Genomic DNA, 27,141 nt, shown 5'->3' with positions numbered 1-27,141 from the left:
GATAGCATGTAGAAGCAAGGGTCAGGGGTAGAAATAACTACTTTTTCCCTTGCAGGGCCACTGTCTTTGGGGTATGTCTCCACAAGTTAATGATTCAGGTGTGTCGGGAAGACAAGAAACAGTTCATTGTTCACTGAATTGTACAGATCACCCACAAAGGATGAGTCGAATTTGAGTAAACTAAGTTGTAAATTTGATTAAGCATTTTTTTCTGTCTTTGAAACTTTAGAGTCTTAAAAGCTTTCCTCAAAGCCCTTAATTTAATACTATGCTAATTTTAAATATTTGAAAGTGGCTTTAGCAAATTTGACTTAAATTCGACTGAAGTGCTTGAATTTTTTCCTTCATAAAGTAGCTGGAACAAAACAAAGTATGAAAAATTGCAGCTCACCTGATGTGACTCTCTTATCCTGGTCCTTTCTTTTGATAGGCTTTCCCCCCTTTACATCTCTTTGAGAACTAAGAATGACCAGATTCTGAGCGATTTCACCATTCCAAAAGTAGTTTTTTGTCTCCTGGTTGATACTTTTAGGTTCCAAAAATAGTTCTTTATCTCCTGGTTGATACAACGTTAAAATTCCCCTGAAAGACTACATATAGGTTTTTATATAAACAGTGTTTTATGCCTTGTTGAAAGTAAAAGAACAAAACTTTTTTCTTCCATAACCTGCTTGAAACTTTAGATTCCTACACAGGCGCACTTGCTTTACCACCTTAAACTCTCAGATAAAGGTGAGAATTTCCTATGAAAATACTGGAGAAGTAGGGGAGTATCTGTGGCAAACCACAGTATGCAGGTTGGCATATTCCTCAGGTCTCTGAGGAATTCAGATGAGGAGCCACTCAAAACATTTTGTACAAAAATGTACTGGACAAAAAGAATAAGTAATTTTCATGTATTATACTTCAGATGATTGTTGTATGAACAAGGAAAAATATAGCTTCTGGCTATGAACCAGTTTGCTGGGCTAGACCTCGGTAGTTTAGTAGTTTGGTAGCTCATTTTTGTTTTACTCATTTTAAGAGCTTTGTTGAGATATAATTTACATAGCATACAGTTCAGTCACTTAAAAGTGTATATTCAGTGGCTTTAAGTATATTCCTAGAGCTGTGCATCCATCACAATTTTAGAACATTTTCATGACCACAAAAAGAAATACTGTACCCCTTAGGTGTTACACCCCAATTTTCTCATCCCCCAAACCCCAGACAAGCACTAACCTACTTTTAGTTCCTATAGATTTGTTTATTGTGAATATTTCACTTAAATGGAGTCATATAGTATACTGTGGTCCTTTGGGACTGAATTCTTTTAATTAGCATAATGTTTTTAAGATTCATCTATGTTGTTGCACATTCATTGCTTCTTTTATTGGCAAGTAATATTGATTTTATGAATATACCACATTTTGTTTATGCAGTCCTCAGTTGATGGACATTGGTGTTGTTTCTACTTTTTGACTATTATGAATAATGTTGCTGTGAGCATTCATGCACATGTTTTTGTGTGGACATATGTTCTCATTTCTCTTGGTTACATACCCAAGAGGAATTGCAGGATTGTATGGTAACTCAGTGTTTAGCCATTTGCAGAACTTCCGAGGTAGCATCACCATTTTACATTCCTACCAACTGTGGAATAAGTTTAATTTCTCCACATCTTTACACTTGTTGTCTTTTTATTGTCTTGATATTAAGACAATAAAGTTATTGTCTTGATAATAAGATATTAACTCATCTTGATAAGTATAAAGTGGTATTTCATAGTTTTAATTTGTGCTTTCCTGGTGGCTGACAATGTTGAGCGTCTTTTCTTGTGCTTTTTGGCTGTTTATATCTTCTTAAGAGAACTTCCTATTCAGATCCATTTTTAAATTAGCCTACTTTATTGAGTCGTAACAGTTCTTTAAATATTCTGGATACAAACCCCTTATCAGATATATGATTTGCAAAAATGTCCTCCGATTCTGTGGGCTTTCTTTTCAGTTTCTTAATAATGTCCTTTGAAGCATAGAAATTTTAACCTTGATGATGTTCAATTTAATTTTTGTTGTTGTTTGTGCTTTTGGGGTCATATCTAAGAAACCATTACCTAGTCTGTGGTCATAGATATTTATGCCGGTGTTTTCTTCTAACATTTTTATAGCTTCACCTCTTTTAGATTGTTGATCCATTTTGAGTTAATTTTTATATATGGTATAAGATATGAATCCAACTTCATTCTTTTGCATGTAGATATCCAGTTGTCCCAGCAACATTTGTTGACAAATGATTAGCTTTTATTATATGATAGATGTTTACCATGAAACTCCATGATAATGTAAATGTCAGTGAAAGTCATTCATTCGTTTCTGACTCTTTGCAACCCCATAGACTATACAGTCCATGGAATTCTCCAGGCCAGAATACTGGAGTGGGTAACCTTTCTCTTCTGCAGGGAATCTTCCCAACCCAGGGATCGAACCCAGCTCTGACACATTGCAGGCTACCAGCTGAGCCACCAGGGAAGTCCAATGTAAATGTCAACACTATGTCAAAAGCTGTCATTTGCAATGTACAAGGATGACTCTCACCATCCAGTTCCATAGCAGATGCTTACATTTCCTAGTGACAGTGTTCCAACAGAACCCCTTTAAGTAAGTGTGTTTGCCTTTCTGTGTGTATTGGGAACAGTAGCATAGATGTGGAAAATGAGTACATTTTAAAATTCACTGAAAACCTTCATTTACTAAGTATATAATTTGTACCAGGTATTGTACTGGGCTCTAGTAATGCAAGGATAGGCCTGCTACGGAGGAGAATTTCAGTAATTGTTGAAAGACAGGATAAAGTTTGGAAAGATGGGAGAACGTTTGGATATAGCCCTTGCTCTCAAGAAAGAGATAGATAATTATAATGTGAAGTGTTTTAATTGAGGCGTAGCTATAAAGTTAGTTAGGAACACAGGTTTTCAACATTTAGTTCATCTAACCAATTAAAGAATTGAAGTGGAAAGCACCTTCCAGATTAGCTGGTAATGTTGCTATAGTTTGTATTATTATTGAAATATAAAAGAAAAATTAATTATAGGCATTTGGTTTTTACCTTCATTTACCTCTATTCATTTATTCTTTTTCAGAATAGGTTTTTTGCCTCTAATACTGAATATAGCTGCAGAGGGGGCAGCTTAGGAAACCAAAGATTTCATTTCTCTCTAGTGTTCATGTTATACTTTCCTAATAAATGGCTACTAGCATAAAGACGTCCGTTTTTAAAATTTAATCACAATTCCCTTTTACAACTCTGTCTAAGCCCCTCCTCATTGTTCCCATTTGCTAGCAGAGTAGCAAATAAATCCTACTTCATAATTTGTTTTTTAGCTTATATAAAAGTCTTGTTTAGTTTTTTTGGGTTGCTTAAGCCTTGGCTTAATTAATTGGTACAAAGTCAAGAAAATCACTTCTAAAAGATTCATGCAGTTGATTTTTTGCCTATATCAATTTTCAAGATTATCTTTTAAAAAACTACTCACTTTCAGAATGGCGTCTAATATTTGTGATGTAATCTCATTATAGATATAAAGCATTTGGGCATTCTGAAAAGCCACACTGTGGATTGTGATTCTAACCTCACAAAGAAAATATACACTGTTTTAAACCTATCTGCTCGTTTCCTGTGAGGCAAAGTATTGTAGTTTTCTCTGTCGCTGAGCAAGTGGGAAATTTGTTGGTGCTGATATGTCCATAGCTTCAACCTGTCCTGACAAGTTTGTATTATTATAGATTTAGAAAGGAATCAGTAGTCTCCTTCTATTTTTGTGTATTTTATTTCACAGTTGTTAATAGACAAAGAAATCTAAGTCTTTATTGCCTGAGCACAGATTCTTCGACAGATGAGTGAATTTTTTTTGAAGTCACCATTGGTTCTTTATTTGGCTACACTTTTGAGCCAAAAAAAAAAAAAAAAATGCGTACTTTGAATGAATTAATACCTAGATCCCCATTATATTGACAACTCTTAAGACTTCTTTTTACTTAGAGAAATGAATCGTATGAATTCTAAATTCATTGTGTATATAATGTTTATTTTCTTGCATATCCAGGGTGAATCTTTGGTAGACACTTACCATGAAAATATCAGAAATAGAAGTCACCTAAGAGACTATGTAGTCCAGATTTTCTCACTTTCTATATAAGGAAATGGAGACCCAGAGGAGTGTGTGGTTTACCTTAGGCTGCATATCTGATTAGTAATGAAGTGAGCCTCAGTACACGCAATAGGACTTCAAATATTATTTTGCCTGTAGTTTGACTGCAGTATCTAAATATGACTCCACCAAATGAGGTAGATACACCCCACATTTGATTCATCACACATCTACCAATTTATAACTAAGAAAAGTGAAAGTTGCTCAGTTGAGCCCGACTCCTTGTGACCCTGAGGGAACCCTCCAGGCCACAATACTGGAGTGGGTAGCCATTCCCTTCTCCAGGTTCTTCCCAACCCAGGAATCGAACCCAGGTCTCCTGCATTGCAGGCGGGTTCTTTACCAGCTGAGCCACCAGGGAAGCCCATAACTAAGAAAACACAGTCTAATGACTGCATACAAATAGGTACAAATAGTCTGCTATATTAGACCTCTATGAAAAACTATTTTAGAAACATCTCTACAGAAGAAAATTTGTCACTCTTCTTTAATTATCCATTCTCATGTTTAATAGCCATCACTCAGAAAGATTTCTTTATACCAAAAAGTTTCAAATCTGGAGTCCATGGATCCCTAAAGAATCCATATTCGGGGGTTTCTGAACCCCTTGACATTAGTGCATAATTTCTTTCACAGCTTTTATAAATTTCTTGATAAATCCACTGCCCAGGATCAACCTGGATTCTCAGTCTACAGTATAGCTACATTGCTTTTCACCTTATCTTCTTTGGAAGACACTTGGTATCCTCTGTATAATAACTCTGCATTACCTTGGAGACTTACTGTTTCCAAATGAAGAATCATTTTAATTTGTCAGATCATTTTAACTTGTCTTAGGTTTTTTTCTTTTTTCCACATTTTAAATCATTTTTATGGCTGTCTTTTGAATTCTTTCCAAATTCTTTGTAAGCCTGAAAGCCAAGGAGCTCAGAATTAGAAATCATATGTTAATGAAGATCTTGTTTAGGCACTTGGATCTGCTGAGAGTGGTGTCAGAGGATTAGGAGCAGCAGAAGTAAGACCGCTGAGATAGGTGCAGGAATGTCACCCCTCCACATACCCTGCACCCCCTCACTCAGAAAGGCTAGGCAGAAACTCAAGGTCGAAACAGACCAAGGGTAAGGGGCCCAGGTCAAGCTTAAAGGACTGGGAGTATTTCAAAGTTCAAAGCATAGTACCTAGATCCTGAATAAAAGGATTCAAATTCAAGAAAAGAAATAGGAATCAAACCTAGACCTGAAGGTGAAACAGAATCCTGCAGAAAATCTACATAGTAAGGAACCGTCACCTTTCTAAGTAAAGTCAACCCAATCTTCCAGAACTGAAACTCTTCATATGGGAACAGCCCACTGGTAATACTTGTCTACCCAACTTCCCTTCACCCTGCAACCTCTACATTCACACTGGCCTCAGGGTACTAGATTCCTCAGAGTTGTGTTCCCAGGAGATGTGACTAGTGGAAACAGTAAGATACAGCTTACAAGCTATAATATATAAAGTAGTTTCTCAAAGTCACTGGGGTTCAGGGGGATTACGGATTCTCTGGGAATCTGATGAAAACTGTGGGCTTTCTCTCCAGAAGGAAGGCACCAAATATATATCATGTTAAAAAATTTATGCAATTTAACCTGCCCTGAGACTGATTCAGTCTCCTGATGGATAAGTATGGTATGCTGTATTTCTTACCCGTTTGTTTCCTGTTCTTTATTAATGTTTTATATGATTGTTTCAATTGTCTGAGCTATACCAAGGAGATTAGGGCATTTTGTCTTCACATGTGAGCCAAAGGATTAATGCAGGGAATAGCAACACTGAGGCCATGACCCTGCTGACAACGGTGATTGGAGAGAGATCCGTGGGGGGCATGGTGAATTGAGGGGGAAAGAGTTGTGCCAAAGAAGTCTAGTGTCCCCTTTTCACGGGATGATTTTTCTTCTCTTAGGGTGATCTACATGTTATTAGTTAAGAAGCAGTTCCTTTGTGAATCATGTAATGAGACACGGAGCTACTTGGTTTTATGTGTTTTTTCTTAGAGCAGTTCCCAGTCCCAAATGTGGCTGGCCTAGGTCTCCTCAGGTAGAGGGCGAGACTTCTGGCCAGGAAAGGGTGAGAGGGCAGGGCAGGAAGGATGCTTTGGTAACACAGCCTGAACTTCATTCATGGCTGTTTGTGACTAGATTGTAAATTTTACACATTTATGTCCAGTGGCTCACCCTCGGACTCTTGAGGTGATAAATCTATAAGACTGAAAATTTAGAGAGTAATTATCTGGATAATTCAAATTGAATAAAACCTCACCACAAAGTTTAGGTCCTGTAGAACACAGTACTGAATTATCCAATTAATCCTATATTTAGATAGCACTTAGAAAAGAAAAAAAAAATTCTTTTTTTAAGTTACAATAAACAAAAAACTTTTGAAGAACAGATTCCTAAATGTGTAAATATTTAAGTTTAAATGTCTATTAAATGTGTAAAAATCTAGTCTCCATCTTGTGCTTTAACTACTTATTTTTTCCCTTTACTTTGTCTTTTCAAATTCTGTCTTTCACTAAAGCCCGGTTTTGGGGCCTACCCTGCCAATGAAAGAGCGCTATCGGCTACTCTGATGGCATTTTGGAGGATAAAGTAATCCAGTCCTGTCTTTGGCATGGGGCCTGGCATGTAATAAGCAATAAAACTGCAGTTGACGATGATGGTTGTGATGCTGTTTTCTCAAATACTCTCGTCAATATTTAATCTCCTTATTCTCTGGCCATAAGAAATACTTACTTTCTGACATTTACTATCTTAGTTTAGATGTTATTATTTTATTTCCATAATAAAATTGCACACTTCTTGGTAGGCAAGCATAGGCATACAAAACTTGCTGAGTTGGATTGAAAGTTGTTATTTACCGGCTGTATAAGCCACGTGATCTTCATTGTATGTTTTTTCCCCTCAACAGAAAATGAAAACACTAGCAGAAAGGAGGAGGAGTGCTCCATCTCTTATCCTGGATAAAGCCCTGCAAAAGCGGCCCAGTACCAAGTAAGTGGGAAGCTTTGTACTACTCGTTTGGTATCTGCTGCATTTCTTTTATGTGTGTGGTTTGTTTGCTTCTTATCAGGACCAGAATTCTCTGTTAAATAATGGAAAACATGACTTCTGTTATGAGTTCACTTAATAAGACCTATTCTTTATGAGAAATGAAAAGCCTTTTGAGAGCTGGTGATCTGTTTCTTTAAAATTGATTCAGAAGTGAATCTTACATCCAGTGGTACACAAACATGCATGTTCCACATATTGTAAAAGTTTTATTTTTGGAAACAATTACAAATCAGAATACTAAATATGAGTTATTTTAACCAGTATACATGTTTGGTTATACACAAACTTTTGCTTACTTTTTATCATAAGGTGATGCCCATACAAAGGTAAAAGGCAGATTTTTAGGAATTTTAGATATGAAAAAAGATAAAGATTAATAAAAGATTGAGTGCTGATTGCTTTTAGACATTATTGGTTAGAGTAATTAGTGATTAATTAATGAAGTTTGAAGTGGAAAAACAGGCTAAATGTCTACTGAAATGACCATTTCACCTATTGAAGCTAAATACTATTTCTGTGGACATTGTAAGAGTTTTCTGTAATATGTAGAAATTGAATGGCTTTTCAGTCACTAATTTATTCAATAATTCTTAATGGCATTTTAACTCAGAGCCTTTTTATGTTCAAGGGAATCCAGCAATGCTTTTCTACTAATACATGAATCCTTTTATGTAAGGTCTGGTCTTTATCACCTTTCTAAAGGTGAAGATATATCTGATATTTATGTGAATGGTGTACTGATTTAACATGAAATCTATGTGAAGGCATGGCATTTTTTTTCATTTTTTAAAAATTTATTTTTTAATTGAAGGATAGTTGCTTTACAGGATTTTTTTTTTTCTGTCAAACCTCAACATGAATCAGCCATAGGTATGCATATGTCCCCTCCCTGTTGAACCTCCCTCCCATCTCCCTCCCCATCCCACCCCTCTAGGTTGATACAGAGCCCCTGTTTGAGTTTCCTGAGATATACAGCAAATTCCCGTTGGCTATCTATTTTACATGTGGTAATATAAGTTTCCATGTTACTCTTTCCACACATCTCACCCTCTCCTCCCCTTTCCCAATGTCCATAAGTCTGTTCTCTAGGTCTGTTTCCCTATTGCTGCCTTGCAAATAAATTCATCAGTACCATCTTTCTAGATTACATATATATGTGTTAGATTACAATATTTATCTTTCTCTTTCTGACTCACTTCACTCTGTATAATAGGCTCTAGGTTCATCCACCTCATTAGACTCAAATGAATTCCTGACTCAAATGTGTTCCTTTTTATGGCTGAGTAATATTCCATTGTGTATATGTACCACATATGTTCTTTATCCATTCATCTGTCGATGGACCTCTAGGTTGCTTCCATGTTCTACCTATTGTATACAGTGCTGCAATGTTGGAGTACATGTGTATTTTTCAATTTTGCTTTCCTAAGGGTATATGTCTAGGAGTGGGATTTCTGGATCATATGGTGGTTTTATTCCTAGTTCTTTAAGGAATATCCATACTGTCTTCCATAGTGGCTGTATCAATTTACATTCCCACCAATGGTGCAAGAGGGTTCCCTTTTCTCCAAACCCTCTCTAGCATTTATTGTTTATAGACTTTTTGATGATGGTTATTCTGACCAGTGTGAAGTGATATCTCATTGTAGTTTTGATTTGCATTTCTCTAATAATGACCCTGATGCTGGGAGGGATTGGGGGCAGGAGGAGAAGGGGACGACAGAGGATGAGATGGCTGGATGGCATCACTGACTTGATGGGCATGAATTTGAGTAAACTCCGGGAGTTAGTGATGGACAGGGAGGCCTGGCGTGCTGCGATTCATGGGGTCGCAAAGAGTCGGACACTACTGAGAGACTGAACTGAACTGAACTGAGCTGAATAATGAGCAATGGTGAGCGTCTTTTCTTGTGTTTGTTAGCCATCTGTATGTCTTCTTTGGAGAAATGTCTGTTTAGGTCTTTTCCCCACTTTTTGATTGGGTTGTTTGTTTTCTTGGTATTGAGTTGTATGGGCCACTTGATATTTTGGAAATTAATCCTTTGTCGGTTGTTTCATTTGCTATTATTTTCCCCCATTCTGAGGGTTTTCTTTTCACCTTGTTTATAGTTTCCTTTACTATACAAAAACTTTTAAGTTTAATTAGGTCCCACTTGTTTACTTTTGTTTTTATTTCCATTGTTTTTATTTCCCTTACTCTAGGGGGTGGGTCAGAGTGGATATTGCTTTGATTTATGTCATCGAGTGTTCTGCCTATACTTTCCTCTAAGAGTTTTAAAGTTTCTGGTCTTAGATTTAGGTCTTTAATCCATTTTGAGTTTATCTTTGTGTGTGGTTTTAGGAGGTGTTCTAATTTCATTCTTTTACATGTAACTGTCCAGTTTTCCCAGCACCACTTGTTGAAGAGGCTGTCTTTGCCCCATTGTATATTTTTGCCTCCTTTGTCGAAAACAAGGTACCCATAGGTGTGTGGGTTTATTTCTAGGCTTTCTGTCTTGTTCCTTTGGTCTATATTTCTGTTTTTGTATCAGTACCACACTGTCTTGATGATTGTAGCTTTGTAATATAATCTGAAGTCAGGAAGGTTGATTCCTCCAGCTTCATTCTTTCTCAAGACTGCTTTGGCTATTCGGAGTCTTTCATATTTCCATATGAATTGTGCAATTTTTCGTTCTAGTTCTGTGAAAAATGCTGTTTGTAATTTGGTAGGGATCACATTGAATCTGTAGATTGCATTTGGTAGTATAGTCATTTTCACAATATTGATTCTTCCTACCTAGGAACATGAAATATCTCTCCATCTGTTTATGTCATCTTTTATTTTTTTCATCGGTGTCTTAAAATTTTCTTTATACTTTCTTTTTTCTCCTTAGGTAGGTTTATTCCTAAATATTTTATTCTTTTTGTTGCTGTGGTTAATGGGATTGATTCCTTAATTTCTCTTTCTGAATTTTCATTGTTCGTATATAGGAATGCAAGTGATTTCTGTGCATTGATTTTGTATCCTGTGACTTTGTGAACTTCACTGATTAGCTCTAGTAATTTTCTAATAGTATCTGTAAGGTTTTCTGTGTACAGTATCATGTCATCTGTTAACAGTGAGAGCTTTACTTCTTCTTTTCTGTTCTGGATTCCTTTCACTTCTTTTTCTTCTCTGATTGCTATAGCTAAGACTTCCAAAATTATGTTGAATAATAGTGGTGAGAGTGGACACCCTTGTCCTGTTCTTGATCTCAGGGGGAATGCTTTCAGTTTTTCACCATTGAGAATAATGTTTCCTGTAGGCTTATCATATATGGCCTTTAGTATGTTGAGGTAGGTTCCTTCTGTGCCCATTTTTTGAAGAGTTTTAATCATAAAAGGGTGCTGAATTTTGTCAGAGGCTTTTTCTGCATCTATGGAGATTATCATATGGTTTTTATCTTTCAATTTGTTAATATGGTGTATCACATTGATTGATTTGCCTGTATTGAAGAATGGCTTGGAATTTTTTGATGGTCCAAAATAAATTATACAGCCAAATCCAATGAGTGAAACTTTCAAAATACTTAGGTCAGTGTCCTTTTTTTTCTTTTTTTAATTAATCACTCAATTGTGTCTGACTTTCTTACTCCATGGGCTATAGCCCAAGAGTCTCCTCTGTCCATGGAATTCTCCAGGGAAGAATACTGGAGTGGGTAGCCATTCCCTTCTCCAGAGAATCTTCCCAACCAAGGGATCAAACCTCAGTCTCCCGCATTGAAGACAAATCCTTTACTGTAAGCCACCAGGGAAGCCCCAGTCTCCCCTAAGTACTCAGCAAGTTGTCAGACTCAAGCAGCGTCCCTGGCTGCCCTAAGATGATGCACTCTTTAGTCATTGGATTGATCAGAAAACTTAAATTACTTTTAATAGATGCCTAATCAAAATTTAATTAGGAAGATATTCTGCCAATGAATAGTATAGAAATACACTTTAGTGACATATAAAAATGGCTTTCGGATTGTTTGAAATTATATATCTTTGGATTGGGGCTTCTCTGATAGCTTAGTTGGTAAAGAATCCACCTGCAATGCAGGAGACCCTGGTTGGATTCCTGGGTTGGGAAGATCCGCTGGAGAAGGGATAGGCTACCTGCTCCAGTATTCTTGGACTTCTCTTGTGGCTCAGCTGATAAAGAATCTGCCTGCAATGTGGGAGACTTGGGTTCAATCCCTGGATTGGGAAGATCCCCTGGAGAATTCCATGGACTGTACAGTCCATGGGGTCGCAAAGAGTTGGACATGACTGAGCGACTTTCATCTTTGCATTAGTGGTGGGTTAAATAAAGAATGATTGTATCTTCACAGTTTGACTTTGATTACCTAAAAAAAAAATTCAAGAGAATTTTTTTTAGGGGAGGTACAGAGAAAAGGCAGAAGTTGTCTTTAATTCTGCTACATTTGTAAAAAATAGCTTTATTTAACCACTTTTTAAAAAATAAACAATTTTAGGTAAAATTTTTGTTGGAAGGTCCTGCAATGGATGTGTGCTAGGCTCTTCAATTAAAAATAACCCTTATTTATATCAGAGAAGCTTTAGCTCTAAATCAGGGGTCAAATAGTAGCACACCTACCCTCTAACCCAGGGTGAGAATATGCAACAGTATGCATGTAGGTACTGAAAGTTTATATAGACCAGGGATTCTCAATAGGGTGGTATTACCCTCCAGGGGACACTTTGGAATTTTGTGAAGCATTTGAGTTTGTCTTAATGTTTAAGGGGCAGTTGCCAGAGATGCTAGATATCGTGTAATGAATAGGACATCCTGTATAACAATTATATGGCTCCTGCATAGTTCTTGAATGTCTTGTGTATGACATATTTGTGAAGCGGGGTGGGGGGGACTATAAAATTACCTATACCTATAACCTAACTCTGTATATAAATGCAAAGTATTTATATTCTCTTATGTAGATTTATTAGCACTAAATGTTTCAGAAACCTAGCTACCTCACTTACCAAGAGGTAAGTGTACTTTGTACTGTTTGGAATCATTTCAGAAAGTCACTTGATTTATGTCATTTTCTTGAACTTGTTGCATAGAATGGTTTCTTATCATTCTACCTATCTTAAATCTAAATATATTCATTATAAGTAGATGTACACCCTTGACTATTTCATTGTCTTTTAATGTAGTCATGAATGAGCATATACATATTGAAATATATAACTTATTATTAATTACTTTCATTTTCCTTTATATTACTGTTAGGATATTATACTGACACTTTTGAAATTCTGTTAAATATCTGTGAATTTTATTTCATGATAGAAATGGAGAAATTGAAATAAATGTACTGATGTATACATTTGTCCTTTATATAACAAAGGGACATTGGATCTAATAGGGTTGAGGATCACTGATAAGGAGAAAATACTAGGTTAGGGGAAAAAAATTACACTTACTGACTTACTGGGGTTGTTTTGGGTTAGAGAACCAATATGATAATATACAAACATGTCCTTGCCCACTCCTGCCTCCCTATCACCTCTGCAGTAATTGGTGCTTATATTATAGTTCCCCAGATTCCTGCCTCAGAAATGAGAAAACATGATGGGTTTTGTCAAAATAACCATAGGGGAAGAAGTATATATAAGTTGAAGTTGAATGTTTTAATCTTCAGTTTATTTCTTGTGAGTTTCTCTTGATCAGTAATGTGAGTGTCTAGTTCTGGGTAATAGGACCTATCTTATAATACTTTTTACACTGCGTAGTATTGAGTGACTAATATGTGTAGCAAAAAAAAAAAAAAAAACAGCTACTGGGTGTTGAATGTGTATGAAATTTGTGTAAGTAGTATAATCCCTTGAAGGAGGAAATGGCCACCCACTCAAGTGTCCTTGCCTGGAGAATCCCGTAGACAGAGGAGCCTGGTCAGCTATGGTCCTTAGGGTCACAAACAGTTGGACAGAACTGAAGCGACTTAGCATAGCAGCAGTGTAATATCAGGATCAGAAAGAACCTTAAAGGTCAGCTAGTCTGCTGGTTTGTGAAGCTTTTTAAGTCAGCGTTCTGCAGTGGGACCCAGGCATCTACATCCTCTTCATAAACTCTTCATAGTTGATTCTGATACACTCTTGATGGAAAACTACCTACAGTAGGCTACCAAAAAATCCGTTCTTATAAGAATACTTTTAAAAAGGGAATACTGAACCAAAATTTTAAGAAAGTACAGAATTATAGTACATATTTCTTATAAAGTAGTGTGAACATTAAAAAACCAAAAGCAAAGTCCCCACTCCATCCCTGGGGGTAACCATGATTAATCATTTGTATGTACTTCTAAACCTTTGTCTATGCAAGTGTAATTAAAATTTGTATTTTCTTTCTGTAATGTTTAAATTCTCCCTTTAATATAGATAAATTAGTTCTTTGTATTTTTCAAGTCTTGCATTCTTTTTAAGAGATCAAATCCTATTATAGTAACCTTTCAAGAAAGCCTTTGAATTTGTCCTTTATATAATGTACACTCTTGAAAAGTTTTATCAATCAAATTTTACTAATTATTAATGAGTTTGATTTTTTTTTCATTTATTTTTATTAGTTGGAGGCTAATTAGTTTACAATATTGAAGTGGGTTTTGTCATACATTGACATATGAGTTTGATATTTTAAAGAAACTTTATAGTGAATTTTTTTATAAAATAAATCTTTTCAGAGTAGCTAAGAATAACTCAAGTTTTCATGACTGGAATTTTGCTTTTCTATGATTTATACCCAGAAAACAAGGAAAATTTATAAAGTCTATGCTGAGCACACCTACTTCAAGTAAAATTTTATGCAACAAAATTCTACTACCTAAAAAGAATCCTTACAATCTCTTTGCATGTAACATCATGGGAATTAATCTATAAAATATTTGTATAGAGTGTGGGGATAGATAGCAAAGATATTGAGTGTTTTATTTATTAGCACTGCATATTTCTTGAAATAGATCGATCCATCACAGCACTTCATATTTCTTTAAACCTATATTTGATTTTGCTTTACCAGTATAACATTACTATTTCTACTGTTGTCTTCTAATTAAGGTGTTATTTTAATAATTAATAACTTATAGGTGATAAAGTTTTTGTCCAAAGTTTAGCAGTAATTCACAGAGGATTTAATGGAATCATTTCATTTAGCAGCTGTTGCACCTTAACTTTTAAACCTATTTATTATTAATGGAGAATGATTGCTTTACAGTTTTGTGTTGTTTTATGCTGTATATCAACACGAGTCAGTCACAGATACAAGTGTGTCGCCTCTCTTATGAACCTCCCTCCCACCCCATCCTACCCCTCTAGATTGTCAGAGAGCACCAGGTTTGAGCTCCCTATGTCATACAGTAAATTCCCACTGGCTATATTAATTTTACACATGGTGTGTTATGTTTCAATGCTACTCTCTCAATTCACCCCACCCTCTCCTTTCCCCCATGTGTCCAGAGTGTGTCCTCAATGTCTGCATCACCATTGCTGCCCTGTGGATAGGTGCATCAGTACCATCTTTCTAGATTCCATGTGTGTGTGTATATATATATGTATATGCATTCCAATAATATGTGATTCCAATAATATACAATATTTGTCTTTCTCTTTCTGAGTTATTTCACTCTGTGTAATAGGCTCTAGGTTCATCCACCTCATAAGAACTGAGTCAAATGCATTGCTTATTATGGCTAAGAAATATTCCATCGTATATATGTACCACAAATTCTTTACCCATTCATCTGTCAATGGACATCTAGGTTACTTCCACTCACTAGCTATTGTAAATAGTGCTGCAATGAACATTGAGGTGCATAAGTCTTTTCAATTATGGTTTCCTAGTAGTGGGATTACTGGGTCATATGATGGTTTTATTCATAGATTTTTTTTTTTTTTTAAGGACTGTCCATACTGTTCTCTATAGTGGCTGTATCAACTTGCATTCCCACCAACAGTGCAAGAGGGCTCCCTATTCTCCACACCCTCTCCAGAATTTATGTTTGTAGACTTTTTGATAATGGCCATTCTGACCAGTGTGAGATGGTACCTCGTTGTGGTTTTAATTTGCATTTCTGTAATAGTGATGCTGAGAATCTTTTCATTTGTTTCTTAGTCATCTTTATGTCTTCTTTGGAGAAATATCTGTTTAGGTCTTCTGCCCACTTTTTGATGATGTTATTTGTTTTTGTGGTATTGAGCTGTGTGAGCTGCTTATATATTTTTTAGATTAATCCATTGTCAGTTGTTCCATTTGCTATTATTTTGTCCCATTCTGAGGGTTGTTATTTACTTTGCTTATAATTTCCTTCATTGTGCAAATGCTTTTAAATTTAATTAGATCCAATTTATTTTTCTTTGTTTTTATTTCCATTATTCTAGGAAGTGGGTTACAGAGGATCTTGCTGTGATTTATGTCAAAGAGTATTCAGCCTCAGTTTTCCTCTAAGAGATTTATAGTTTGTTGTCTTACATTTAGGTCTTTAATCCATTTTGATATGATTTTTGTGTATGGTGTTAGAAAGCATTCTAATTTCATTCTTTTACACATAGATGCCCAGTTTTTCCAGCACCACTTATTTGAAGAGACTGTCTTTTCTCCATTGTATATTTTTGCCACATTTATCAAAGACAAGATGTCCATTGGAGTATAGGTTTATCTCTCACCTTTCTATCTCATCCTGTTGGTCTATATTTCTGTTTTTGTACCAGTACCATATTTTCTTGATGACTATAGCTTTGTAATATAGTCTAAAGTCAGGAAGGTTGATTCCTCCAGTTCTATACTTCTTTCTCTAGATTGCTTTGGATATGTGGGGTCTTTTGCATTTCCATACAGATTGTGAAATTATTTGTCCTAGTTCTGTGAAAAATACCATTGGTAGTTAGATAGGTATTGCATTAAATCTATAGATTGCTTTGGGTAGTACAGTCATTTTCACAATATTGATTCTTCCTGTCCAGGAACCTCATATATCTATCTATCTATTTGTGTCATCTTTAATTTCTTTCATCAGTGTCTTACAGTTTTCTGCATACAGGTATTTTGTCTCTTTGGGTAAACTTATTCCTAAGTATTTTATTTTTGTTGTTGCAATGGTGACTGGGATTCTTTCCTTAATTTCTCTTTCTTATTTTTCATTGTCAGTGTATAAGAGTGTAAGGGATTTCTGTATATTAACTTTACATCCTGCAACTTTACTGTATTCATTGATGCTGCTGCTGTGAGCGCTAATTTTCTGGTGCTATCTTGAGCGTTTTCTGTTATAAAAAATGATGTCATCTGAAACAGTGAGAGTTTTACTTCTTTCCCAGTCTGAATTCCTTTTGTTTCTTTTTCTTCTAGATGGCTGTGGCTAGGACTTCCAAAACTATGTTGAATAATAGTGATGAGAGTAGGCACCCTTGTCTTGTTTCTGATTTTAGAGGAAATGCTTTCAGGTTTTCACTATTGAGAATAATATTTGCTGTGGGTTTGTCATCTGTGGCCTTTATCATGTTGAGGCGTGTTCCTTCTATGCCTATTTTCTGGAGAGTTTTTGTCATAAATGAGTGTTGGAATTTTGTCAAATGTTTTCTCTGCATTTATTGAGATGATCATATGATTTTTATCTTTAATTTGTTAATATGGTGTATCATAGTGATTGATCTGTGTGTATTGAAGAATCCTTGCATCCCTGGGATAAAACCTACTTGATGATGATATATGATCTTTTTAATGTGTTGTTGGATTCTGTTTACTAGAAGCTTGTTGAGGATCTTTTGCATCTGTGCTCATCAGTGATATTGACCTGTAATTTTCCTTTTTGTGACATATTTGTTTGGTGTTGGTATCAGAGTGATGGTGGCCACGTAGAATGAGTTTGGGAACTTTCCTTCCACTGCAATTTTCTGAAAGAGTTTGAGTAGGATAGGTATTAGCTCTTCTCTCAACTCTTGGTAGAATATGCCTATGAAGCCATTTGATACTGGGCTTTTATTTGTTGGAAGCTTTTTTTATTACAGTTTCAATTTTTGTGTCTGTGATTGGTCTTTTCATATTTTCTGTTTCTTCCTGTTTCAATTTTAGAAGGTTATGCTCTCTAAGAATTTGTCCATTTCTTCCAGGTGATCCATTTTATTGGCATATAGTTGCTCATAGTAGTCTTTTATGATCCTTTGTATTTCTGTGTTGTCTGATGTAACTTTTCTTTGTTCATTTATAATTTTATTGATTTGGGTCTTCTGCCTTTTTTTCCTTGATGAATCTGGCTAACAGTTTGTCAGTTTTGCTCATCTTCTCAAAGAACCAACTTTTAGTTTTATTGATCTTTGCTATTGTCCCCTGATCTTCTTTTTCGTTTATATTTTGCTCTGATTTATGGTTTCCTTCCTTCTGCTAACTTTGGGGGTTTTGTTCTTTTTTATCTAGTTGCTTTTGATATAAGGTTAGATTGTTTATTCCATGATTTTCTTGTTTCTTGAGGTAGACTTGTATTGCTATAAACTTCCCCCATAGCACTGCATTCAATGCAGCTGATAGGTTTTGAGTTGTGCTTTCACTGTCATTTTTTTCAAAGTATATTTTTATTTCTTTTTTGCATTCTTCAGTGATTTGTTGGTTATTCAGAATTGATTGCTTAACCTCCATGTGTTTTTTCCCTGCTTTTTTCCTGTAGTTGATATCTAGTCTTATAGTGTTGTGGTCAGATAAGATGCTTGAAATGATTTCAGGGTGTTTCTTTTTTTAAATTTCATAAGGCTTTATTTATGAACTAAGATGTGATCTATCCTAGTGACAGTTCTATGTGCACTTGAGAAAAAAGTGAAATCTTTTGTTTTTTTATGAAATACCCTGTAGATATCAGTTAGGTCCAACTGGTCCAGTGTGTCATTCAAAGCTTGTGTTTCCTTATTAATTTTCTGTTTGGAAGACCTGTCCATTGGTGTCAGTGGGGTGTAAAAGTCCTCCACTATTATCACGTTATTGTCAATTTGCCCTTTTATAGTTGTTAGCATTTGCATTAGTATTGAGGTTTTCCTATGTTGGGAGCATATATATTTATAGTTGTTATATCATCTTCTTGGATTGATCACTTGATCATTATTTAGAGTCCTTCCTTGTCTCTTGTAACAGCCTTTATTTTAAATCTATTTTATCTGAGTATTGCTGCTCCCACTTTTTTTAAAATTTCCATTTGCATGGTATATCTTTTTCTAATTCCTCACTTTCAGTCTGTGTGTGTCCCTAGGCCTGAGGTGGGTCTCTTGTAGACAGAATATATAGGGGTTTTGTTTTTGTATCCATTCAGCCCACCTGTGTCTTTTGGATGGAGCATTTAGTCCATTTACATTTAAGGTACTTAATGATATGTATGATCCTATTGCCATTTACTTTATTGTTTCAGGTTTGCTTTTGTAGGCCTTTTCTTTCTGCTGTGTTTCCCTGTCTAAAGAAGTTCCTTTAACCTTTGTTATAAAACTGGTTTGGTGGTGCTGAATTCTCTTAACTTTTGCTTGTCTGTAAAGCTTTTGATTTCTCCTTTAAATCTAAAGCAGATCCTTGCTGTATTCGAGTAATCTTGGCTGTAAGTTTTTTCCTTTCACCACTTTAAGTATATCCTGCCACTTCCTTCCAGCCTGCACAGTTTCTGTTGAGAGATCAGCTCTTGGCCTTATTTTATGGTAATCCCCTTGTATGTTATTTGTTGCTTTTCCCTTGCTGCTTTTATGTTTGTTCTTTGTGCTTAAATTTTGTTAGTTTGATTAATATGTGTCTTGGTGTGTTTCTCCTTGGTTTATCCTGAATGGGACTCTTTGGGCTCCCTGAACTTGGTTGTCTTATTAGCTTTCCCATTTTAGACAAATTTTCTACTATAATCTCCTCAAATACTTTTTTTTATGCCCTTTCATTTTGTCTTCTTCTTCTTGGGCCCCCTGTGATTCAAATGTTGTTATGTTTAATGTCCCAGAGGTCCCAGAGACTGTCCTCATTTCTTTTTATTCTCTTTTCTTTAGTCTGCTCTGCTTCAGTTATTCCTATACTTACCCTTCTTCTGCCTCAGATAGTCTCCTATTGGTTCCCTCTGCCCATTGGTCTCCTCTAGTGTATTTTTTAATCTCAGTTATTGTGTTGTTCATTGTTTATTGTCTATTCTTAATTCTTCTAGTCCCTTGTTAAACATTTGTTGTAACTTTCTGACTCGTGCTTCCAGTCTATTTATCTGTGCCTCCATTTCATTTCCAAGATTTTGGTTCATCTTTCTACAGTTACTCTTATTTCTTTGTCAGGTCGAGTGCTTATTTCTGCTTCATTTGTTTGGTCTTGTGGGTTTTTACCGTGTTTTTCATCTACTGCATCTTTCTCTGTCTTTTCATTTTGTTTAATTTACTGTGTTTGAAATCTCCTTTCTGCAGCCTGGAGGGTCGTAGTTCCTCTTAATTCTGGAGTCTATCCCCTGTGAGTGGGGTCAGACCAGTGTCATGGGTGGGAGGACTTGTGCCTGTGGTCTGGTGGATGGAGCTGGCTCTTGTCTCTGAAGTGCATGTCCGATAGTATGTTGTGAGGTGTCTATGGGCTTCGTGTGGCTTTAGGCAGCCTTTCTACTAATGGACGGTGTTGTGTTTCTGTCTTACTAATGTTTTGGCATGAGACTTCTGGCACTGGAGCTTGCTGGCCTTTGGGTGGTGTTTGCTGTCCACGTTAGACGGAGGCCTTTGGGAAAGCTTTTGTTGATTATTGTTCCATGGGATTGGAAATTCTCTGGTGGTCCAAAGTCATGGACTCAGGTCTCCTACCTCAGGGGTAGGGAAGGCACATGAAAAGTGAAAGGTCACCTCACTACTCGTCTAAGCCTAGGTTGGAGTGATTCTGGACTTCTAGGCTAAGTGCTGCTTAGACCCTGTCCTGCCTGCAGCACCAAAACTTCACAAGCCTCACAGCGCAGAAGACAAAACCCCAGGACTAATAGTGAGAGCAACACTTAATAGTCAGGAGCTCCCAAAGAAATTCACATACTTACAAAGGGAAAAGTAGAGAGAGTAAAGAAAAAAAGAATGAAAACAAGAGTCAAAAGAGAAGAGAACAATGGAGACGGTAAAAGTAACAAAAAAAATAAAATGAATTTATTTAAAAATAAGATGTTTCAAAAGTGGAAAAAAGTAGGTTATAATAAATAAAAATTAAAGTAATAATAAAGAAATTACATGAGAACAATATGAAAAAGAAAAGAAGGAAGGAAAAAGGGGGGGTGAAAGAAAAATCAGATAAAAATGTATGCAGATTTGTAGTTCCACCTCCACCTCCCAGGAGGCTGTCTAGTACTGAGCAGTTCTCTGGACCTGCTGTGGAAACAGCTCAGACTCTAATCTGGCCCTGCTCATGTGTGTACCTGCCTCGTCCATTGTCCTCGGTTGCCAGAGCGAGGGCTCTCTCTTTTGTGTGAACACTCACTGTCCTTTTAGATATCCCATAGACACAGAGTCTGCCCAGCTGGTTGTGTGGATTTACTCTCCAGCTTGTGCGGCTGGTGGAAAGGTTTCAGATCCTCTTCTTTAGCCTCTTTGCCGTGGAGCTCAGTCGTGGCTTTATGCTCACCTCTGCATGTGGTCATCCACAGGAGTTTGCTCCTGTGGCTGCCCGGGAGGACTCGGTTCTGCCCTGAAGAGGACCAGGCATGGAGGTGATGCAGCTGCTTGGATCACGGGGATCCTGGCAGCACCAGATACATGGGGGAGCCAGCAGCCACAGAGGCAGGGGATGTGGCACTATTAGGAGTTTTTTAGCCTCTGGCAGCTCTCCCCTAGTGAGGACCAGGCATGGAGGTGGTGCAGCTACTTGGATCACAGGACTCCTGGCAGTACCAGACGTTCAGGGAAGCCAACAACCAGAGGCACAGAAGATAGGGCACTTAGAGGCTTTTTCTAGCCTCTGGCAGCGTTCAGAGGGCTTCCCTGGCTGGGCCTCTTCTGGTGCTTGGCACGGCAGGTGCTCGCAGACCCTACTGGCTGGGGTCCTTCCCTGTTGCTCGGTGCAGCAGGCACTCACAGGGCCCTTCTGGCCAGGGTCTTTATTGCTCAGCACGTCAGGCACTCAGAGGACCACTCTCTGTATGGTTTTTCTCTATTGATCAGCTGCCCAGTGTGGCGAGTGGGGAGACAGAGGTTACAGTGATGGCCGTAGGCCCTGTGCATGAATCAGCAGTATCACCCTGCCTCCTCGGCTGTCCAGCTTCCCTTGAAAGGCACTCCCTGCCGCAGTCTTCTCCCTCATGTTCTTGCAGGCCATCTCCCTGCAGTCAGCAGGGAGTCAACAGTCTCACCCTAAGATTGCTCCCCAAGCCCTGTGCTCCAGCTCCCAGCCACCATGCATCCTGGAGGATCTGTGTCCCTGTCCAGGCTACTCTGGGCTGTGGTACAGATAGTCTGTGTAGTTCTCCCTCACTGCCATAGATCAGCTGCTCCACCTTCAGCAGCATCAAATGCCTCCCCTCTGTCCTGAACTGTTGCTCCGATGTGGGGATCTCTCCCCTGCTCTTCAGTCCCACTTACTCTCCTTCTCTTTTTCCCTCCCTTCATCCTACTGGGTTTTGCGTGGATCCATATATCCCTTTTCTGTGGTCAGGGACTCTTATCAGCTCTCAGCTGGTACTCTGTGAGATACTCTATTTAGGCATAAATTCATGTCATACAAACTTTTCTTTCAGAAATTCTTTGTTTTGATATGGTATTAGGCCCTCCTTATGGAAATTGCGTGAAAATATACCGACTTTTCTTTTAAGTTACAGTCTGTTAGTGCTTTCAAGTTAGTATTCACCTATATCTATCCTTACCTCCAGCTTCCTGATGGCTCAGCAGGTAAAGAATCTGCCTGCAATGCAGGAGACTTACGTTTGATCCCTGGATTGGAAAGAACCCCTGGAGAAGGAAATAGCATGAAAAATTTTTTGCATGCAATATTCTTGCATGAAAATTTTTTCTTGCCTGAAAACTCCCATGGAGAGAGGATCCTGGTGGACTACAGTCCAAAGAGTTGCAAAGAGTTGGACACGACTGAGCAACTAAGCATGGAGAACGATTCTTACCTCCAAATCAATTCATTGTGTGTGTACTGTTTGCAAGACTTTGTACTGGGTACTTTACATATATTACCTTTTAAATCTCTGGTACTGCGCTGATTGGAGAGAAAGGTAATGCCAAGGAAATGTTATGGTGCAGCAGAAAGTGCTTGGGCTTTGCTACATTCAAATGCTGACTTTCCATCCTGATTGTCTGTGTGACCTTAAATAAATTACCTAATCTCTGAGTGTCAATGTCTTCCTCTATAAAATATGAATCTAATGCTTAGAATTTGAAATGAGAAAATAAGGGAAATGTTTAGATTGACTTAGTTATTATTAGTTGCCTCTTTCTTAGATAATTTCTTTCTCAAGCTTTAAACCTCTTGAAATATCCAATAAAGTCAAGTTTGTTAATTAGAATTTGTTGCTGTTGCTGTTCAGTTGCTAAGTCATATTCAACTCTTTGTGACCCCATGGAGTGATCGCAGACTTCTCCATCCTCCGCTATCTCCCAGAGTTTGCTCAGTTTCCTGTCCATTGAACCAGTGATGCAAACCACCTCATCCTCTGCTGCCCCATTCTCCTCCTGCCTTCAGTCTTTCCCAGCATCAGGGTCTTTTCCAATAGGTCGGCTCTTTGCATCAGGTGACCAAAGTATTGGAGCTTTAGCAACAGTCCTTCCAATGAATATTCAGAATTGGTGTCCTTTAGGATTGACTGCTTTGATCTCCTTTCAGTCCAAGGGGCTCTTGAGGGTCTTCTCCATCACCACAGTTCAAAAGCACCAATGCTTCGGTGCTCAGCCTATGGTCCAACTCTCACATCCATACATGACTACTGGAAAAACCATAGCTTTGACTGTGTGAACCTTTGTTGGCAAAGTGATGTTTCTGCTTTTGTTATGCTGTTTAGGTTTCTTGTAGGTTTTCTGCCAAGGAGCATCCATCTTCTACTTTCATGGCTGCAGTCACTGTCCACAGTGATTTTGGAGCCCAAGAAAATAAAATCTGTCACTGATTCCAATACTTTGGGCACCGGATGCAAAGAACTGACTCATTGGAAAACACGCTGATGCTGGGAAAGATTGAAGGCAGGAGAAGGGAACGACAGAGGATGAGATGTCATCACTGACGCAATGCACGTGAGTTTGAGCAAGTTCCAGGAGATGGTGATGGACAGGGAAGCCTGGCATGCTGCACTCCATGGAGTCACAAAGAGTTGGACATGACTGAGTGACTGAACAGCAACAAAAGGTTGTAAGAGAAACTAAATGAATATTATATATGTCAAGCTCTTAATGTAGTATCTAGCACATAATCAGTGCTTTTATGTTTGAAGGCTATGTAGTAGTAAGTAGTAGTAGTGGTGGTGGCAACAGCAGCAATAATAGAAATAGACGTACACATTATCCTGGTTCGGAGACTCTCTGAGGACAATAGTAGGTGAAAAATTTTAAAAGATGAAATGCAGTCTGAAAGCCAGCTAGACTCTAATGTTAAACTTGTTTTAGCAAAAACAGTTGTATTTCTAGATCTGGCCTGAAACAAGATCAGCTTAGACTATTTGGAATTTATTTCTGGTAGACCTTGACAATTCCTGAGGTATCCCTAGACAGAAGTTCAAAGTATACCTAGAACGATTCTTGGAAATAAGGGCTTGCCACATGATGGATTGACCTGGTTGCCACATGGAGGATTGACCTGGTTTGCTCAACCACTTGAGATGAAGGGGCTCCAAGAGCTTCATCTGTACCAGAGCTATGAATCAAGATGAGACACATCCATAGTTGGCTGGTTGGGGTAAGGATGAGAGGGGCAGTGGAGACTAGGAAAGCCACTCTTCGCTGACTGTCTTCTTCCTTTTGGTCAGTTCATTCCTGTTACACACAGCTGTACACACTCGTGTGCTCACAAACATGTTCATATTGTTCTACTCAGAAGTTCCCTCATTGTGTTCTGCAGATTCCTCATCATTTCATTTCCTTTTTCTCTGTCATGTTGACATCTAACATCTGATTAGTCTAAAGTGAATGATACTTTCTAAGGCAAGGAGAACATTCATACTGTCTGAAGATTGTGGTGAAATCTCCTTTCATAAGAGAGTGGAAAACTGCTTCTACCTGTGATAAGTGTAAATTTGACAAATATGTTATTGAAATGAACTGAATGACCTCGTGAAGGCCTCTCTCACACTGAGACTCCAGGTTAGTTATGGTAACTGTCTGATAGAATTTAAAGGAAATGTCAATTTAAAAGGAAAGTTACTGGACTTTCTTTTGGAAGAAATTCTATAAACCTTCTGTACCTAGGTACAATTTCTTGATACAGGACTTTAAAGTAAAATAAAATTTTGAAGAATTCTAAAATAAATTTTTAAAGAATTTTTTAATATCTTTAAGACATTTCAAAATTTTAATAAACTATACTGATATGCTATCTTACAAAAAATCTGTATTCTTTTCTTTTTTTAGAAAAACAAAACTAAAAAACACTTTTCATCGTGCTGCCTTGTATTACATGCCCTGAGCTTAGCCGCTCATTCGTGTCCGACTCTTTGTGACCCCATGGACTATAGCCCACCAGGCTCCTCTCTCCATGGGAATTCTCCAGGAAAGAATGCTGGAATGGGTTGCCACCCTCCTCCAGGGGATCTTCACAACTCAGGGATAGAACCCAGGTCTCCCACATTGCAGGCGGATTCTTTACCGTCTGAGCCACTAGGGAAACCCGTATTATGTGCCAGTTGGCTCTAAATAAGGCCCATTCCTACAGTTTTGGATAATGTGTCCTGGGAGGCTTTAGAATGCATAGATTGTTCAAGGTATGTGATGAGAAGAACACAAAGTAGAAATTTAATACATGAAGATCACTATCACTAGCAGTCTACAAGATACCTACTTTCCTTGCAAGGAACATTTTCCAAAGTTGTAAAAATCAGATGTAAAGGAAAGAGAGAGCAGTTGCTTTATAAAGTGGCAAAGTTGTTGGATTTTTGCCAAAATGAAATTCATTGCTTTCTTAAGCAAAAGACTTCCCAGATCCACATATCACTTTATTCTCTTGAAACTACTTTTCATATTCTTTAAAAATGATCAAATACATCTGTTCCTGATGGAGTATGTGATTTCCCTATGGTATGATTCTGGGAGGAAATCTATAGAAGATGTAAATCTCTTCATATGCTGGTGAGCTTTGACACGGTCAGATTAATTTATTTTTGCACTTGCAGAACAGTACATCCATTTAATTTCTTCATTCCAACTATAAACTAATTTGCTAATTGCAGTTACAATTCAATTTTATATTCAATTTTGGCACCAGAAAAGCACTGTCTCATTAGTGAATGTTTATTCACCTTTCCTCACCTCTCTCCATGGAGTTATCAGGCTATCCTAAGATATCCTTACTGTGCAGGGCTAAATACTGCCTTACCCTGAAAGATTTCTCAGAAAAGCTTTGGAATTTCATGATCGGTTTCCTTCAAAACCCTTTACAAAGCAGAAGAATAATTGAGAACCTTCATGCTATTATGGTTAAGAAAGTATGGACTGTGGAGCCATCTTTCCTGGGTTTGAATCTGGCCCTGCTTCTTTTTTTTTTTTTTTCCATTTATTTTTATTAGTTGGAGGCTAATTACTTTACAATATTGTAGTGGTTTTTGCCATACATTGACATGAATCAGCCATGGATTTACATGTATTCCCCATCCTGATCCCCCCTCCCACCTCCCTCTCCACCCGATTCCTCTGGGTCTTCCCAGTGCACCAGGCCCGAGCACTTGTCTCATGCATCCAACCTGCTGGCCCTGCTTCTTGTCAGATGTGAGAACTTTGACAAGTTTCATAACCTCTTTAGGCCTTAGTTTTCTCATCTGTAGCATGGAGATAACCTCCTAGGGGATTAAAAGAGTTAAAATTGTATCTGGCACATTTTAAGTATTAGATATGTTTTATACTAAAATAATTAAAAGTCCATAAATCCTTGTGCTGCCATGTCACATAATGTCTAATTTTCTTAGTGTTCCAGGTGTAGGTTTTTCTTCAACCTATCTGAATTTCGAGTGTAGTGACTGTGTTTTTTGCACTTAAAATCTACGTGTTTAGTGCTAGGTATAGAAAAGATATTTTAGACAGCCCGCAGGCACCTGGGGAGGAGCGGGCGCCTGGAACACGGCGGGAGGCAACGGCCCTCACTGCCTGGTTACGAGGGTCTGCAAAAGACAGACACTGTCTGAGTGTGGGTCCACACTCTCCCCACCCTCCCAGACTGGGGGTGGCTCTCCTCCCTGACTCCCTCCAGGGTCCCCGCAGAGAGGAGCCCAAAGGCACGTCTCTCGAATGCTAACCAGGACACGAGCTCATTTTCCTCATGGCAGCCCGGTGAGGTTGCCCGTTTTGAATGGGGTATTCTAAGTTCAGTGAGGTTAGTGATTTGCCAGTTATACAGCTAGAAAGTGGCAGAGCCAGGAGTGAACCCAGTCTGGAGGTCAGTGGTCTTAACTAGGCATTACTGCCTAGGGCAAAGCCTTAGGGTCTAGTTTTTCACCGGTACCTGAGGGCTTTTAAGCAAGTCTCTGCCCCTTTATCATTCCCAGAGGGTGGGAATCAGTGAGCTACAGGAGACCCTCATGGTGGGTGGAGTTCCTGGACTTTCTGGCCCCTCGGCTTCAAATCTCAGGGAGGAAGGAGCCCAGTACCAGATTCTGGGGATGCCAAGAGGCCACCCACACTAAGGGCCAACTTACCCTTCACCTTCTTGCTTTTGGGGAGGGCATCTTCTGGGGGAGACCTTCTCTTAGCTACACGCTTGGGTGGCATCTTCTTGTCCTGAAAAACCCA

At 37.9% G+C, this 27,141-nt stretch overlaps 1 protein-coding gene across 2 annotated transcripts in view; it reads left to right on the top strand.

Annotated features, from left to right (window-relative positions):
• The window catches only part of ARHGAP20 (Rho GTPase activating protein 20), a 178,175-nt gene that overhangs the window by 14,193 nt on the left and 136,841 nt on the right, over positions 1 to 27,141 (top strand). For both annotated transcript variants that reach the window (XM_043482333.1, XM_043482332.1), the window contains exon 2: positions 7,133 to 7,215. In XM_043482333.1, coding sequence (XP_043338268.1) covers positions 7,136 to 7,215 — 80 coding nt within the window. In that variant the 5' untranslated portion in view covers positions 7,133 to 7,135. The remainder of the gene's footprint in view (positions 1 to 7,132; positions 7,216 to 27,141) is intronic.

The sequence above is a fragment of the Cervus canadensis genome, chromosome 11, assembly GCF_019320065.1.
Source record: "Cervus canadensis isolate Bull #8, Minnesota chromosome 11, ASM1932006v1, whole genome shotgun sequence".
Classification (NCBI taxonomy): Eukaryota; Metazoa; Chordata; class Mammalia; order Artiodactyla; family Cervidae; genus Cervus; species Cervus canadensis.
The sequence above is the reverse complement of the archived record's forward strand: the minus strand, read 5'-3'. Positions and strand labels throughout refer to the sequence as shown.